The sequence below is a fragment of the Stegodyphus dumicola genome, chromosome 8, assembly GCF_044657685.1.
Source record: "Stegodyphus dumicola isolate Sdum_Otavi_A_Nest chromosome 8, ASM4465768v1".
Classification (NCBI taxonomy): domain Eukaryota; kingdom Metazoa; phylum Arthropoda; class Arachnida; order Araneae; family Eresidae; genus Stegodyphus; species Stegodyphus dumicola.
Genome location: NC_140775.1, coordinates 144,693,337 through 144,712,398, shown reverse-complemented (window position 1 = coordinate 144,712,398; position 19,062 = coordinate 144,693,337). Strand labels below are relative to the sequence as shown.

Genomic DNA, 19,062 nt, shown 5'->3' with positions numbered 1-19,062 from the left:
CAGACAGTACTTGGTGTATGAAACGCTGAAATGTTTGGCCAGCATTGCGAAGGCCAAATGGCATATATAAGTACTCAAAGAGACCAAATGGTGTAGTCACTGCGGTCTTAGGCACATCTTCAGCATGCACTGGGATCTGATGATATGCTCTGGCAAGATCGAGGGTAGAAAATATGTTTGTTCCATGAAAAAGATGGGTACAGTCTTGGATATGTGGGACTGGATATCTGTCAGGGACTGTGACGGCATTAAGTCGACGATAATCTCCACACGGCCGCCAGTCACCATTAGACTTTTTAACCATGTGAAGTGGACTGGCCCATGGACTTTTAGATGGGCGAATGGTTCCCTGTGCTAGCATGAATTCAAATTCTTTGCGAGCAGCTTTTAGCATCTCTGCAGAAAGACGACGAGGCTTGGAAAATACAGGTGGGCCATGTGTTTCAATGTGATGATACACTTCTGGCTGATGAGTATGCTGCCCTGATTTGGATGGGTTTAAAATGTCAGGGAATTCTGCTAATAACCGATGAAACCGTGTGCTGCCCGATAAAACACTTATGTTGGTAGGTACGTTTGATACGTGAGAAGCTTGGCCCTGTGATGTCAGCTGAGTTGTAGCATCAATTAAGCAATTATTCTTGACATCCACTAGAAGGTGGAAATGTGTCAAGAAGTCGACACCAATAATTGCTTGATTTACATCCGCAATAATAAAAGGCCAGTTGAAAGTCCGGCGCAAGTTTAAATCAAGTGTCAATAGTTTGGTGCCGTAGGTTGCAATTTGGGTACCATTGGCTGCATACAGTACAAGTTTATTAAGTTGGTGAGCATTTGTTTTAGTTCTCGGGAGCACTGATATGTCAGCTCCAGTATCTACTAGAAAACATAACTGAGTTGAACGATCAGCCAGTACTATTCTGTCGATGTGGCGCACATTCTGTTGGCCAGCAGAAGACCGCCCATTTAGTTTCCCGCTTGTTCAAAAGTGCATGGAGGGGCACACTTGCGAGCATGAGAGCCAAAATTCATATGATAAAAACATATGCCACTTGTGGGTTCTTTGTACTGCGTTCGAGTATTATGACGAGATTGACTCCTGCTTCGGGCACGAAATTTATTACGTGGGCCCTGATTTGATCGATTGTATCTCCGTGAAGCATGAAGACTTGTAGAGAGTTCAGATACTTTTTTGGTCAATTCAGCCACTTGTTGTTCGAGGGACGAACTGGAAGGTGCAGCATTAGCAGCACTGACATAAGCTGGAGTAACAAGTTCATTAATTTTGTCAGCCATTGCTGCTAAACGGGTTAGATCTTCATTGGAAGCAGCAAGAATTATTTGTATGTTATTAGGGAGACGCGAAAGCCATAGTGACTTCAACAAGTCGTCACTAAAATGGCTTCCTACCAGATCACGCATTCGTGACAGCAAGTATGAAGGTCGCTGATCTCCAAGTTCAAGTCCTTGTAGTAAAGTACGTATTTTTGAAGATTCACTTTCTGAATAGATTTCAATGAGCCGCTGTTTCAGTTTGGAGTATTTATCACAATCAGGTGGTTTGAGAATTAAGTCATGCACTGAATTCAGAATATCAGACTCAATTGCTGCAACTACGTGGTTGAATTTTGTAGAATCCTCACTAATGCGAGCGATAGAAAATTGTGCTTCGATCTGAGCGAACCACAATGAAGGATTATTTTTCCAGAAAGGCGGTGGCTTCACCGCAACGCGTGTGATTTGTGGCTCTGGTGGGATATCGTCGGGCATACTGATAGATAATTTTCACTTTAATTAATAAACACTTATCAGCACAAATATTGTAGCATGAGGATACACTATTGATATTTTACCATGATAACAATAAATATTTTAACCATGCAGAAAAAAATTTACGTAACGATACACACACACAAATAATATTTTACCGAAATGCATTTGAAAAGAAACCCTTATTTGAGAAAAAAAATGATGCGTTCACTTTGTATTGCGCACACACAAAATCACCACTTCTCACTGCTAAGGCACATTATCGAAGGAAAACACTTCTGTAGCACATGGGAAAGAAATTCACTACTTTCGAACACTGAGGGAAGATTTTCCCGTAGCACGTTGCAGAAAAGTTACTGATGTAGCACATTCAGCGAAAATCACTATTGTATTACATTTGTCACAAAAGTTGAATGATCGAAGAATTATTGCACGACTGGCGAAGTCAGCGGAACGGAACAGATCACATTGATGATTTGCTGAAGCTCCTTGCGATGATATGCACGACTTTGAAAAAATACAAGCAATATATATCAATACTTCTAGAAATAATTGAAGGGGTACGTTGTAGCATACGTTTAATGTCCATATTCGTTGTTATTTTTAGTCAGTTCTTCAGAATGCCTTGGATGCACGTGGCTTAGGGTCGTTGAAAATCCATTCTCAGTAGCGTGCTCAGTCAAAAAGGTCACCACTTTTGGTGGTCGTGTGTGCTTAATGCATGATATAATTAAAGAAAATAAGAGTAGACAATCTCCTATAACAAAAGAATATATTAAATACTAAATTACAATTTAAATTACATTGCAGAGATCAACACAGAGCTCGGAACACAGTTCGTGCTACCTTCGCGTACAGTTGTGTGACGAGAAGTCTGAGTGAGTAAAGATGTCGCTTTGCTGCTCCGATTAAGAACTGGATTTTACACGTGGCGCCATCTCGTGAATAGAAGTTGAAGTATCTGTCGGAACGCCACACGTCATCCCAAGATCTTTTTCTTCACTTGTGAAGAGCCTATTAATCGTAAACTCTTTCCTATCCGCTTTTTGCTTTAGTGTTTGCATCGTGTATTAAAAATTATAAAAACCAAAAAAATTATAAAATATAAAAATACAAAAAAATTATAAAAACCTAAAAACTTATAAAAAAAATTATGATATTTAAGTTTTTATTTTCTAATTCCTGTCCCTAAACTTTCTCGAGCCTGTGGCTCCCTCTATTGAGCATCAAGTAAATCACTTATGCAAAATTTTTCCTATTTCTGCTCACTATTAGTAATTCTGATGTGGAGGTACATGGTTTTGAACCATAGGCACTCCGAAACTTGCAAATCATTGGCATTGGCAGGGTCGCTTCATTCTACCTGAGGGTGTGAGGGCGTGATGTGGCTGTCCTATCCACTTGTTCCATCGTTCTCACACTTTTTCCTTAAATGGCTTATTCACCGATACATCTAAAGGCTGCAATTGGCTAGTCAGTCCACCAGGAATGACAGCTATGTGGGTTTTTAATTCTCTCGCTTTATTCTTTATGGTTTCAGTTCTATGGGCGCTAAACTGATCCAAAACCAAAAGAGAGGGTTTTCTTGAAAGTCCACCAGGTCGCTTCGCCCATACGTTCTGTAACCACAGTTTCATTCCAGCTTCGTCCATCCAGCCTTTCGGATGAACATGAACAATTACACCCGTTGGATGTTTTTCTTTCGGATGAGTTTTTCTTTTGAATATGAAAAACGGTGGTAGTTTTGTGCCATCAGCACAACATGTTAGAAGTACTGTATATCGGTTTTTTTCATGACCTGTGGTTTTTATGGTTATTGATTTAGACCCTTTAATATTCACAGTCTTGTTGGATGGTACATCAAATGTGAGTGGAATTTCATCCATATTTCCTATTTGACCGAGCTCAAAAGAAGTTTTCTTGCATGCATTTATAACAAACCTATGAAATGCTAGTATTTTTTCTTCATAATCTGCTGGCATTTTCTATGCAATAGTTGTTTTTGTGCGCATTGATAAGCCTTGCCTTTTCATGAACCTGTAGCACCAACCCTCAGACCCTGAAAAGTTCTGATTCCCATGTTTTTCTGCAAATCCTTTGGCCTCATTGATTATCATTTTAGTTGAAACACTTATCCCAGATTTCCTCTTATCTATTACCCACATTTTTACGGCATTTTCAAGTTCAGGCCAATATGGAGCTGGGCATCGAAGGTTATGTTTTTTTTTTAGCAGTGTTCAGTTGATCTTCCTGCAGTCGCCTAGTACGTATCATTTTTTCGGTAGGTGGTGAACCAAAATGCCTTGCTGCTGCTCTGTTTCCATGCACTTTGGCGTAGTTTAACACTCCTAGTTTAAACTGAATTGTATAGCTTAATCTCTTGTTTCCTGTAGCCATATTTTCCAGGGTACTTTTTTTTAAACAAACGTGCGCCGGCTGAGTCAAAGAAAGTCTATATAAAGAAGGAAAGGCTCCATAGACGTAATGTGACCGTCGAACCTGTTTGAACTTCGACATCAGTTTGGCGTTTTTTGGCGACAGATATTTCACGCATGCGCAAAATAATTATGTCAGATGTAGAAAAAGTTATGTGTGTCTAGAACTTTACCCGGGGAGATTTTTTGCGGTCCTCAAAACAAAATTGTACTCAAAGGGGTAATTAAACCCTGTATCTAAGGTGTACATTTTATAAGCACTAATTTTGAGTTACCAGACTATTAGACAACATTTTAAGTGAAACTGTTGATCAACAACTTTAGAAGGAAGTGGTTGGAATCATATTCTGCAGCCACGCCCAATTTGTAATCAGACAAAGTCATAGAAAAATAATAAAGGATACTTTTCCGTTTCGCCGGCGCAAATCTTGTCAAGCAGACTTTATTGGTGACAACATACCGTAATACACGTAAAAAATGTTAACAAATGTTAGTCCTAAGAATTTTTTATTTTGAAGGCATAAACATTTTAATATCGTTTAAAATTTTGTATAAAGCCAATAAATTTGTAAAAAGACCTTAATTTAAGAATCAACATCCAGATTCGCCGGTTCATATCACGTGACCCCAAATGATCTCATCTCACGTAAACTACGCTGCAAAAATCTGATTCTCTCAGTAGTTATCTACATTAATTTCAAGTTAAATCTTAATTTGAAATACAAGTTTAAATGCAAGAATTATTTCAATTCGTACGAATAGCTTACTCAGAAATTATGTAAAAACGCAATGCTGTACTTCGCTAGAGCATTCTCATTCGAATTGATGAATTTAGCCCTTGACTGTGCCTTTTCTATATTTTCGCCTTCGGGTGAGCGGTGTGATTGCATTCTAATTGACTTAATTACCGCGAATGGCCTTAGGGCATAAAATTGAACTACCTGGAAAAAATTCTATGTAATTGTTATGCCAGTATTGAAAGAAACAATCAATTTGATACGAAATGGCTGCGACTTGTTTTGAAGATGAGGAGTAAAAGGTTACCAGCGAGGATATTCCGTTTCGTATCAGTTGTACCATTATTGGCGACTTTATCGTCTGCGCCGGCAAAACGGAAAAGTACCTAGAGATAAAGTTATCTCTAACATGAAATTAGCACACTCCTGAACATCTGTTTTCTTGCAAGACTATACCATTTTTCTTGCAAGACTATACCTGCTAAATCTATTTTGAATCCAGAAAGGTTCTCATATTTCTATATTAAATAAACACCTGCCAATGCCAATGATTTAAAAATTTCGGAGTGCCTATGGTTCAAAACCATTTACCTCCACATCAGAGTTACTAAAAGCGAGCAGAAATTGGAAAAATTTAGCATATAAGTGATTTACTTGATGCTCAATAGAGAGAGCCACAGGCTCGAGAAAGTTTAGGGATAGAGATGAGAATAAAAAACTTAAGTATCATAATTTTTTTATAAGTTTTTAGGTTTTTAAATTTTTTTTTTTTTTTTTTTTTTTTTTTTTTTTTTTTTTTTTTGTATTTTATATTTTATACTTTTTTTGGTTTTTTAAGATTTTTTATACACAGTACAAACACTAAAGCAAAAAGCGGATAGGAAAGAGTTTACGATTAATAGGCTCATTGGCATGTGGCTTGTGTTGGAGAGTGCAAATAATTAATGGGATCGCGATGAAAATATTCTTAGGCAGATTTAAAATCTGCGGGAGATGTGATTCTTAAGTAAACAGATTGATAACTTTGCAATAAACACCTTAGTTACTGTAGTACTTATGTATTATCGCAACCTCCTCAGCAGAAGTCGTCAAATTTTCAGAATGTGCCATATTGCGTAAACATTCCTCAGGCAATCATGCTCCTAACAATCCTTCAGTCAAACAACGTCGCCATTTTCGTGTTCCCCCCCCTCCCAAATTCTATTTATTTATTTTATTTTATTTTTTTTTTTTATTTATTTTAAGAAAGACAGTGATATTTTTCGCTTTCAACTCAAATTTAAACTATCGCTTGTGGAATTCGCCAGCAATGGAAAAAACTGCGGGAAAATTTCTGCAGGAATATTATGGCATTTCTATAAAACTCACTAAATTTTCACTGAAAATCCTTAAAGTTAACAATGATGAGATGCGTTTGCGCATCGTCAAGTTGGTGCAATTCTTTAATTTTTTTAATGAAAATAAACCGCTAGGGAAAAGAACAATGCAAAAAAATTAAAGGATTTCGCGAAAAGAGTGTTTTATTTTTTTCCCCCTAATATATAATCCTTATTTATCAATTAAAATTTGTATTTTAATTTTTTTCTTAATTTTTAAAGTTCTTTCGATATTTTGTTAATGTTTCTCAACTAACAATAAATATCGAGAGGTTTGGGAATTTAAAAAAGGGGGGTGAAAATCGCCAATTTGCACCCGATAAGTAATTTTTACTTTTTCGTCTGCAAAAAACCGCCAAACTAAACCAAGGTGATTGCATTAATACGTAAGTACCGTTACTTTAGTACATCACCAACAATCTTACTGCGCAATAAAGGCCCTTTTGATCGAATCGTGTCTGCATAAGATAACGGGCCCAACGGACTCTTTTCCTTTTGAATTTAATTTATAACTTTAGACATTTTGATACCTCAGAAAAAATTTAATAAAGGTACCTTTAAGTCTTATTTAAAAACCCCTCTCGTCCATCTGCAACTGATTCTAGATAATAATTCCTGCCATCGATGAAGAAATAAGACTTGAAATACTTGCAAACTGCATTTTCAGTCTACTTCATAGAAAAATAGAATATTTGCTTTTAGTAGCGGCCGAGTGGTAAAGTCGCTGAACACTGGTAGTTCAATCTCGGTTCGATTCCAAGCAAACAGGTTGGATGCATGTACGTTTTCATGGTTTTCCCCATATGGTAATGCACCAGTTTCCCTTAAAAAGTTTTCCACGAAGTTATGCCTTTCTTTAGGCACATAGCTCTCGCGCGTTCTGCCATAATCAAATAAACCAAACAAAATTTTCCTTGTTAAAACAGCTAGTCGCGAAAACTGGTGGCCTGTAATGAGCAAATTGCAAATGTCGTCAAAGACGTATGTAGTGGTTGACAAGAAAGTTCTCTTTGACAAGAAAGTTCCAATAAAAATTTGCAACATAATTTGTTCAGAAACTTTTGAAAATATCTCTAAGTTTCTATAACATTCAGCTGGGAGTAGCAGGTTAGCGATGTATAGCGAAATATTTATTTGATAGCAGTTATAAAAGCAATATTTACTGAAATATGGAGGTCACTTTCACCACAAATTTTTTGTTTCAGTTTCATGGCATACACAAATTTTATGTGTTACACTAAAGCGCTTTCTAAATCCTGGATATCCTCCATTCGTTCATGGCTTTCTGTATCTCAGGGTCCCTCACGCATCGATGAACAAATAAAAAAATGTTAGTTCAACCATTGCCGAAACTAATCTAATTCTCGCCTTCATAACATATTGTTGCTTTCTCATAAGAAGAAAGCAATCATTACTCGGAAAATGCTACTCTAATTAACAAATTACCATAATCTTAATATATACATATCAGTGTTACACTTACTGCAGTTTTCCTTCAGCAGGTCCTGCTTTGAGCACATCGGATATCGCTATTGCGGGATCACCGCTGGAAAAATGTGGGTTATCCTTACCTCCGCTTACAGCTATACCAAATCCATAGCCAGCTACCTACACAGCAAAGACATATACAAGCAAAACCCCATATAAAAAAGTCAAAAAAGCATCTAAGAAGAAACATAGTAAATATTTAAAGCATTGCAAAAATTAAAAGTGCCGTCATTCTTCAAAAGAAATCAAAAACTTAAGCACGTTTTATTTCCCATGGCAACTTGATCCGTGGAGAAGAAAGAAAAGTTTTTATTTAAAAATTATTTTAGATATTCTGCGCAAGTTTTTATTAAAAAATTATTTTAGATATTCTGCGCAAAATTCATTTACAACTTATTTTGTTAACGACATCAGCACTTACATAAATTCCAAATTTTGTTTCCTAAATAACTGCAATGTGAAATTTCAAGTTTTCCAGATTATATTTGTTAAACTGCATAGTGTGAGCATTTTAAGATACCGTAGCTAATGCAATTTTATTGTATCACGCTCGTAACTGTTTAGAGAAAAGCCAATCTTCGTCTCAAAGAACATCACTAATATTTAAATTATAATACAGCTTTTGAGAAATGGTACTAATTTATAAATTTAAGCTTTAACTATAGAGCTATTTGATGCTGTGAGAGACATACATGTTTTGTCTAATAAATGTTACATGCAAATGACATGAAGTTTTAATTGCTTTTAGAATCGCGAAAGAAATCCCCCCCCCCAAGTGGACGAGTAACCGCCGTTGGTAATGCGACATTTCTACATATTCAAGGTGGGAATACATTGCGTTTATTAGTGATACTTCCTCACAACTCGAAGTGCAGAGACCCTTACGCACAAACCACATTTCCTTAATTATCAGCTTGAAACAGTGGCTTTATTAATTTGCTTTATAAAATTTCAAGTTGCTGGACTGTACAAATACTGATCTTAACAAAATGCTCACATTGTGCGTGTGTTACCTTGCAGAGAATGATAAATACGTTTAAAATATCAAAATATGGCAAAAATACAACACATTCCAAAGCACAGTATCTTTATAACTAGTTAATGATCGTACAATTTCATATTCTTAATTCACTAGTCATGGTATAGCAACTTTCTGCTTTTATTTAATGTTCCAAATATAAAAGTTTTTTTTTTTTTTTTTTCTCTCTCCCATTTACATAATATTGCTATGTGCCACGAGAAGCATTATAAACAAATGACTATTTTTAGCTGATTTCTTCCCTCTAAAATTTAAAAAGATAATAATAATGTCCAATTGAAGCGACCTGCGTTAAAAATAACATTATTACATTTTTGTTTAAAAATAACATTTATTAATTAGCCCAAAGGCGCGTTAGCTCAGAAGGGCTAATTAATTTCGTTTTGGCATTTTGCATCGATTCACTGTAAATGTCCGTACCAATTTTCAAACTGTTGACACCAAATATTATCGGCCTGTGTTATATTTAAAAATTAAATAATGAAGCACCTGAATAAATGTATGTTTCTCGGTAACGTAAAACAACGGTACCTAAAACCATCAAATGCCGAATAACGTAATCCTTCTCTGAATACGGAATCTGGGAAGCCCAGATTTGGAATTTGTTTTATTATTAGTCCAAAGAGACAATATGCCCAGAAGGATTATTAATTCCGTTCTGGCATTTTGCGTTGATTCGCTACAAGCGTTGTTTCACTTTTCAAATTGTTGCCACCATATATTATCGCCCTGTATTATATTTAATACAGGGCGATAATATATGGTGGCAACAATTTGAAAACTGTGTATCACCCGAGACTATATATCGCACCAGCACCCGAGACTGTGTATCGCAAATTCTAACGATATGCTCATTTTAAAATTATTTTGCGATATTACTGTTGAACTGGATTTTATGATTTAAGTGCAAAGACAATGATATTTAATAAATAAAGGTAATGAACTAAATGTTAAAAAACGCCCGTTTGGATATAATTTAAATTTTGATTTCATATTTTGTAACCCTTTAACGAATTTTTGATTAAGAAACTCAACGATTTCAACGCAAGCAAAGGTAACACTGTACGGGGGGGGGATTATCTCCAAAGGGTGAGACTGTGTATCGGAAATTCAAAAGATTAAAATTATTTTGCGACATTACTATTGAACTAAATTTTATGGTTTAAGTGCAAAGAACATGATATTTAATAAATAAAGGCAACACACAAAATGTTTAAAAAAAAAAAAAAAATTTGAACGCAATTTAAAATCTGAAACATTTCAGATTTTTTTTTCATAGTTTTTTTATTGTTTTTACCTCCTTGTACGAAGTAAAAAGGAAGTATTGTAATCGGGGAAATTTTTCAGGTATCATATTTCAACGAAAATATCCAATTTGACCGCTATTGAATGCAATTTAAGAATATCTTTTGCTTGACATCTGTAAGTAAGGACAGAATAAGATTCGTTTCTTCCAAAAAAATTATAAAATTGATTTGAAATGAATTCTGAAGATAGTTTTTCGTGGCGTCTGTACATACGTACATTTCGTGGCGTACATCTCGCACAACTCAAAAACGAGTAGCCTCCGAACGTTGAAATTTTGCATATAGGAATGCTAATAACAGGTAGATGTGCACCTCGTATTTTGGTTGCAATCGGCCGCACCAAAAGTATATAAATATATTTATACATATATCCACTTTGTTACCCGGCTCAGTGATCTCAGTTTCTTTACGTTCTTTATGTTTGTAAATTGTGCAAAAAATGATTGAATTGTGTTGTTCTTATCCTCCGGTTAAGAGTTTTATGCCTCTGAATTTCTTCTTTACTCCGTATCGCTGGGCTGCGGTTTTTGCGTTGACTTTTGCACGCTTTTTGGTACACCACGTTCATATACAAATAGCAAATGTGATGAAGCAAAAGTCGTCAAGCACAAGATTCTGCAACCCTATGTTTCTTGTTTTAACCAATCGGAGCAAGCATTAAAAGAAATGGTCTGTAAGTTTTGTGAATATGCGTGCGGTTAAGCCTAATTATTTTTGCGATGGCGGCCATGTTTATTTACATTTGAAACTTGGCAAAATAACAGATTTGTTGCCAATTTAGAGAAACAAAACTTCGCAACAACAAAGATAACGCCTTCTTTTATTATTGGGAATTAAATCAAGCTTAATCCATTCTGTAATTTATTCGAGGAAATAAGTGTTTAGGATTTACTTCTTAATTTTAATATAAATTTTTTAATATAAATTTAATATATTTTGAGTTTTTATGTATTTTTGCCTTGTCGGGAAGTGAGAAATAAATTAATTGAATGAAAAATACTGAATCGTCTGTGAAGAACTGTTCTTTTTTTGATTTGCTTGCTTAATTTCTTTTACATATCGTTATAGATTTATTATAGTATTTGAACAGAACATATGGCAACGATTATTTGTGCATTCTGAGTTATAATATGAACGAAATGTAACGCTATTAAATGAACCTGGCGACAGAATGTCGCTATGGTAAACAAATATAGTGAATTTTAAAGAGTGTATTTATTCTGTGGTTTATGCGCTATCGTCGAAGTAGATTTAATTCAATCCAGTAAGTTTAAATTAAATGCAAGAACAAATGCATATAATTTAATATTCCATAGAAGGAAGTCATGTGGTGTACACATCAGATTTATTACTATTATTATTATTATTTATTCATTTATTGGGACTCCAAAATCGGCATAAAATTAAAGGTAATTTCTAAATTTTTAGGCGAGAAGTATACTAATTGCAAATTTTAAACTCACTTTGGAGTCTACATTTCTCAATTTAAAAAAAAAAAAATTATGACTAATAACTTCGGAAAAATCGAGCTTACAAGCTGGAAAATTACAGTAACGACAATTCTTAATTTAAAAAATTCTTTGTATATGCAAAGAAATATAAAAATGTACTTATAAATTAAAATTTGCAAGCATGCATGGTTATATATTTAAGCAATATTGCATGCATAATTATCATACATTTAAATGAGCCAATGTACACTGAAGAGTCGAAATTTTTATATGATTTCAAATTTTACTATAATTCTGAAAGATTTTAGGTCAGGAGGATAATAATTGACCATTTTATACAAACATGATGTTTGCAATATTAATCAAGATCAATCGAAATTCTAATCAGCCAGTTGAGAGCACACAATCAAGAACATCCCCTTTTTGTTAAATCTTTTAATTGGAAAATGAAACTACCTTAAAATCCTGTAAGTATATTACTTTCTTCATATAATTAAATATATAGACAGATAAGCTAAAGTTATTTTTTCTATCATATTTATCTAGCATACATTTATATGAAATTTATACAGAAGCATTTTATATGTGTAGTTCAGGGGATTTAATATGAGGCATCTTCCGAAATGCGAATATAAACTAACCGCCTAGCTCTTTAAATGGCAGAAGCTTAGAATTAGTTCCTTTTTTTACCATAACTCAGGTTCTAGAGTGAATTTTTACACAGGACTTGTTCTACATATGTTTTGCTCGTAAGAAATCAAATTCTAAAATAAAAGCATAACAAAATTTCTGTTTTATGGTCTATTTCGAAGTACCTGACCCCCTTAAAAATCTGTTTTCCAAATATTTGTAATTTCTTTTCACACTTTACCTAAGCTCCGGAGATTGTCAGCAAAATACTAGCAAAAATTATAAAGGAAACTTTTTCATCGCCGCTGAAACAAAATAATCTGATGTGGAAACCACATACTTCCTTGTACAGCTTATCAAATTATAGTACATATTTTTTGCTGCGCTTCATTTAAACTTACTCGAATTTTATTAGAGATATATTTTTCATACAATCAATTTAGTTCTCACTTCGGTGCAAGGCAAAAAATACATAAAAGATCAAAACATCTTATAATTAAAAATTGTAAAATACAGAAAAACCTAAAACATCAAATGCAGTTAAAAACAGTTTCTGTAATTAAAATTAGAGCTTCTACGCCAAAACAAATAATTTGGCCTAAGGGTAGGAAGACAAAATTTTCAGTGCACAAAAAAGTAAAGTTAAATTTTGTCCCACTGGAAAAAGACACTGGAGTTGGTGCACCAACTTACTTGAATCCTCCTTGTTGAATACCTATACTACTAAGAGTTTCAAATGTTAACGAATAGCCGCCACGTTAGGCCTAGAGCCACTTACACTTTTAAATTGTTAATAATTCTACAACTATTGCATGCATATTAAATCTTCGCATAAAAACCTTAAGCATAAGAACAAAATAGTTCAGTCACTTTTAAAGCAGAAAATGCACAATTTACCAATATATAAGAATTAAAAAAAAAAGCTCACTGAGTTGGGTAAGAGGGTGGGTAGTTCGCAGTTACAATACTTCCGTTTCTTCGAGCAAGGAAGCAATAATTACAATATTTTTTTTAATTATGAGCAGGTTCTGATTTCCACAGGGCAAATTGAGCTTGTAATATACTGCTTTGAATACATTTCTACTTTTGTCAGTTGCGAATTTGCATTAACATGAAATTGGCGAAACCGATAGAGGTTGTATATTGCGTATGTTAGATGTTTCAATAAGGGTGAAATTCAAGTTACCGTAAAACTAAAAAACACACTGGAAAAACACGAGAATAACTAATAAATACACGAGAAGAACTCAGTCGTTAAAGTAGAAAAGACGCTGCTTAAAAAAAAATTATGCCAATAGTCATAAGGTATTGATATTTCTTGACAGGCTGCACAGAGGTGTCACTTATTGTCAGTGATTGGTTACACATGATAAAAATTTCATGTCCCTTCAAGAAGTGCTGTGCGGAATGCCTTGTGTGAAAGTGTCAAGTTATCATATAGACACCTGCATTAATAAATAATTAATAATAAATTAACTTTACCAGCTTAGGTAAAGTTACTTTCAAAGAATTCAAAACAAACCATAATTCATTATATGCAGAGAAAAACTTTCACCTTCCGTAAATAAAAACCATTTCTTTCATCTTCCATAATTCACCATACAGAGAGAAAAACTTTCATTCCATGCAATTATGGTTTTTCTGCGAGGCCTGGTTTTTCTTTTGGATTCAAACATCTTTTGAGTAACACCAACGGAAAAGAGTTCTTTATATGTCTTAAATAATGTTTCACTCTTTACTTATAGTGCTTAAATTGTGCACCGGTTCCGGTACTTATCAAGTTTTGAGATATATTGTAAATTCTAGTTGGAGCATACCGGAGTCCTAAATAAAATGAACTCCAGAAGCATAATTTTAGGTATTATTCTACGTTTTAAATATCCGCAGTAAGCTTTGGAACATAACACGCGGGAGTATTATTACATTTTAAACTGCTTACTCTTAAATCAAATTCTGGAATAAAATGTCACGTTAGTTTCACGTAACTGAAGCCACTATTCAGATGAAAACTGTAATAAAATTATATGTCGCTTTCCGAAAAATCATTTTATGTAACAATGCGGTAAGATGAAAAAAGTTAATACATGGTAAAAAAAGGACTGCATTAAAAAATGTACTAGTATTGTCTTCATGATTTATTATTTTTAAAATAAACACAACGTTCAGTTTTTGTTTTACCTTTACATTTTTTCTTTTCTCGCCTTTTTAGCACCTGAAGTCCTATTGCATCTATTTTTACATTTCTGTCCGTACTACTTTCGTACACATATCGTTTTTCAAATAAAAAAATTTTGCCACCAAATGTTATCCCCATGTATTATTTTTAAAGAAATAATATAACGAATATAAAAAAATGTATGGCAACACTTAACACTCTATTCAGAATTCTAAAGATATATTGTTTTAAAAACTTCTGTGATTTTGCTGTTGAATTTTCTGAGTCGTAAGTGTGAACAGTTAGGTTTAATAAATAAAGTTAAAAAGGCAAAGAGTGAATAATAAAAAGACGTAAAAAGCTGTGTGAAGTAAAGTGTGATACTGAGAAAACTAAACATATGCTAAATAGAAAAAAAAAATAAAAACTTAATTTAAAAAAAAAAAAAAAAAAAAAAGAAAGAAAGAATTCAGATTTTTACTGTCATTGAAAAAAAAAAAAAAGAAAGAAAAAAAAAAAAAGAAAAGAAAAAAAGAAAGAAAGAAAAAAAACACCTCTTGAAAGTTGAATGTAGTTTATCAGTATATATTTACCAGAAGAGATGGCCTCAGTGGAAGGAATAGCGAAGCATTTTATGGAATACTAAATGAATATACGCTTAGACTAATATGGGAGCGTTATATATCTTCTAAAAATATATAATGTAAAAATAGCTAATTTTTTAATCAGATTGTAAGGTTGCAATTGCTGCGGATACTAAATTCAAGTCCGCTGAGTTCAAGTTCAATCCCTACCAAATTAATCAGCAAGCTACCACTACGTCTGTAATAGTACGACAAAGACTTTCGAAGGTTTTAAACAATCTTTTGTGGCGAACCTTACAAGATATATCGTACATTTAATGCACTTTATTTGAATCAATTAGATGAAAATGTAAAAAAATAATAATCTTAAGAACTGCATCTCCTGCTTTTAAATAGCTTAGCTTGTTAGCCAATAACAGACAGATTAAATTTGTTACATTTTACTGAAAGGCAGTAGACTGGAATGAAAAGTGAAACGACGCATTTAAAGCAAATCAGAGCAAAATCGTGTTCAAATCGAGTCCTTTTGGGCTAAAAATAGAATTACGAGTAATACTCACTAAAATATTCATTTAAACAACGCTCAATATTCTATCGGGAATCTAAAAATATGCTGCCGATAAAATTTTGTGATTATACTGTTGAATTTTATGTGGCGTAAGTGCGGAAAGAGCGATTATAAATAAAGTTAAAAAGATTTTTAAAAAATCTCTAAAAGAATTGCGTTTAAATAACCGTTGTGTTGCTCGCGACAAAAAACATCAAAACAGTATTTAATCTCGTTGCACGTTGCTTGAAGCATATTTGGTGGCATTTACTAAATATTCCGTTAGGTCAAAGCTCAATTTATAAAATTAGAAGCGCCGGAGTTTTGTGGAAGACCATCAGAAAAGAGGAACAAAATTAACTAAATAAAAAACAAAAATATAAATAAAAAAGAAAAAATCTGAAATGTTTCAGATTTTAAATTACGTCCAAAGGGGCGTTTTTTAACATTTTGTGTGTTACCTTTCTTTATTAAATATCATGTTCCTCGAACTTAAACCATAAGATCCAGTGCAACAGCAATATCGCAAAATAGTTTTAAAACGAGCATATCTTTAGAATTTCCGATACAGAGACTCACGCGCTGGAGATAAAAATGTTTTTTCTGCACAACGTTGCCATTGCTCGCTTTGAAATCCTTGAGTTTGTTAATCAAAAATTCGTCAAAGTTTTAAAAAATAGGAAATCAATCATAAAACAAATTTCAAATTTGGTCTTCCACATGCTCATATTCGTTGGAGGATTACGTTATTCAAAATTCGATAACTCTATGTACCGTTGTTTTATCACAATACGAGAAATATACATACATTTATGCAGATTTTTCATTATTTAATTTCTTCAAATATAATGCAGGACTCTAACATTTTGTGGCAACAGTTTGAAAAGTGAACCGGCATTTATGAGTCCGACGCAAAATGCCAAAACGAAACTAATAGTCCTTCGGGATTCAAATCCCTTTGGACTAATAAAAACAATAAATAAAAAAATTCTGAAAGGTTTCAGATTTTAAATTACGACCAAAGTGGCTTTATATATATAAACATTTTTTGTGTTACCTTTATTTATTAAATATCATGCTCTTCGCTCTTAAACCACAAAACTCAGTTCAAGATCAATATCGCAAAATAATTTTAAAATGAGCATATCTTTAGAATTTCTGATACACAATCTCACGCGCGCTGGAGATAAAAATGTGTTTTCTCTACAACGTTGCCATTACTTGCTTTGAAATCGTTGAGTTTGCTCATCAAAAATTTGTTAAGGTTTTATAAAATATGAAATCGATAATAAAACAAGTTCCAAATTTCGGCTTCCAGATGCCCGTATTCACAGGAGGATTACGTTATTCAAAATTGGATGGCTCTAGGTGCCATTGTTTTATCACAATGCTATAAACATGCATGCATTTATGCAGATTCTTCATTATTTAATTTCTTTAAATATAATACAGGGCGATAATATTTGGTGGCAACAATTTGAAAAGTGAAACAACGCTTGTAGTGAATCAACGCAAAATGCCAAAACGACATTAATTGTTCTTCTGGGCAAACTGCCCCTTTGGATTAAAAGAATCTGAAAGTTTTCAGATTTTACATTACGCCCAAAGGGGCGTTTTTTTACGTTTTGTGTGTTACAGTTATTTATTAAATATCAAGTCCTTCGCAATTAAACCGTAAAATTCAGTTCAATAGCAATATCGCAAAATAATTTTAAAATGAGCATACCTTTAGAATTTCCGATATAGTCTCGCGGCGCTGGAGATAATCCCCCCCCTCCTCCTCCCGTACAGTGTTACCATTGCTCGCTTTGAAAGCGTTGAGTTTTTTAACCAAAAATTCGTTAAGTTTTAAAAAATATGAAATAGATAATAAAGCAAATTCCAAATTTGGGTTTCTAGATGCCCATATTCAGGTGGAAACGTAGATTATTCAAAATTTGATGGCTCTAGGTACCGTTGTTTTATCCCAGTGCGAGAAACATACATAAATTTACGCAAATTTTTCATTACTTAACTTCTTTAAATATAATACAGGGCTTAATATTTGGTGGCAACAATTTGAAAAGTGAACCGACATTTATTGTGAATCAACGCAAAATGTCAAAGCGAAATTAATAGTCCTTCTGTGCAAACTGCCCATTTGGACTTAAAAAAAAAAAAAAAAAAAAAAAAAAAAAAAACTGTAAAAAGAAAACTGTACGAAAATGTCCAAGCAGACTTGTTAAACCCTCTCGTGTGATGGTGATTTCAATTTTATATTTTAAATGTTAATTATAGATTATTTTATTTTATTAATGTTTTTAAATTTCTTAAAATAAACACCAGAAACCATTCATGGCATGAGGTATATAAGTAGCCGTGAGGGCTTTATGGCTTGACAATTGGTATTTTAATCGCATGTTTGATTTCTAACAGGACAAAATTGGCGGTATAGGTGCATTTGTGGTTTCTTCCTCAAGCAACGCAAATAAGAAATTCTTAGCCATAAACTTTTCGAAAGTATCTTATTAATATGCTTCATTCCTTGGGTTTACCACCTATGAAAACTAGGCCTGATTTTTCTAAATTACTTTTCTACCAAAAATTTAAGAAAGGGGAGGGGCGAATAATTCTCTCTCTCTCTTTTTTTTTTTTTTTTTTTTAAGCTACGCGGACGATTTTATAAACTATGAAAGCATTCGTTGTTCACTTAATTTCTTGTATTTATAATATTTAATTTTAATTGTTGATTATTTATTGCTTCATCTATTATTATTTTATTTATATTAATTTTTTATTTTTCACTCCTGAGGATCTAACAAAGGGCTGAAGCACTTGTAGTTTTAGAAATTAAGCCCTGACTACTTGTTAACAATGACGTGCAAATCGATATTCGTTGCTTATGGTTTTCAGCTCCACTTTCATATGGAACTCAAAAAGCACAACACAAGAAAACTTTTCCATACATTTTAACTGATTTATTGCTCATTGAGCACAACAAAGCCTGTCTGTTATCTTTATTGGTTATATGTTAATTCAGTGGAGTTGCGAAAGAAAGGACGTGGTGTCAAGATTATAATGATTCATAAAAATTTCAATTTCAGAATGAATAATATTGTATGCAAATGAATTCTGGCAAATCAAAATCAGTATTACTTTGAGATTACCTCAATATTAGAAATTTTAAAATACGTTAAGTTTTTAATAATTTCGAAAATTCATGCCATGATCTATGATGAAGTAACCCATGTAGCCAGTGAAAGGAATAGTTAAAGATATCAAGAAAAATTTACAGATAAGTTTATCTTAAATTAGTAGCTAATGTTGAATGCTAAGTTGTGTTTAAAGCATCTTACATGAGATGAGAAATAATTTTTGTTGCTCACAAAACTGTTCATAAAAATAAAGCAATCTTTCAGCAGCCTCGATGTCGTGAAAAAAGGCCAGAACAATGTAGGCAGCACCAGAACTTATAAAAAAAGCCCCTGGTTCTGCAGTATATTCTGCTTACTTTTCCTCTCTAGAGACACCTCTGGTATTCATTGGTCAAAGAACGAATGTACC

The 19,062-nt window shown here is 33.4% G+C and overlaps 1 protein-coding gene across 8 annotated transcripts in view; it reads right to left on the bottom strand.

Moving 5' to 3' along the window:
* Positions 1-19,062, bottom strand: part of LOC118187631 (tight junction protein ZO-3-like) — a 369,809-nt gene that overhangs the window by 58,878 nt on the left and 291,869 nt on the right. For all 8 annotated transcript variants that reach the window (XM_085822533.1, XM_085822530.1, XM_085822531.1 and 5 more), the window contains one exon: positions 7,802-7,926. In XM_085822533.1, the coding sequence (XP_085678659.1) occupies positions 7,802-7,926 (125 nt within the window). The remainder of the gene's footprint in view (positions 1-7,801; positions 7,927-19,062) is intronic.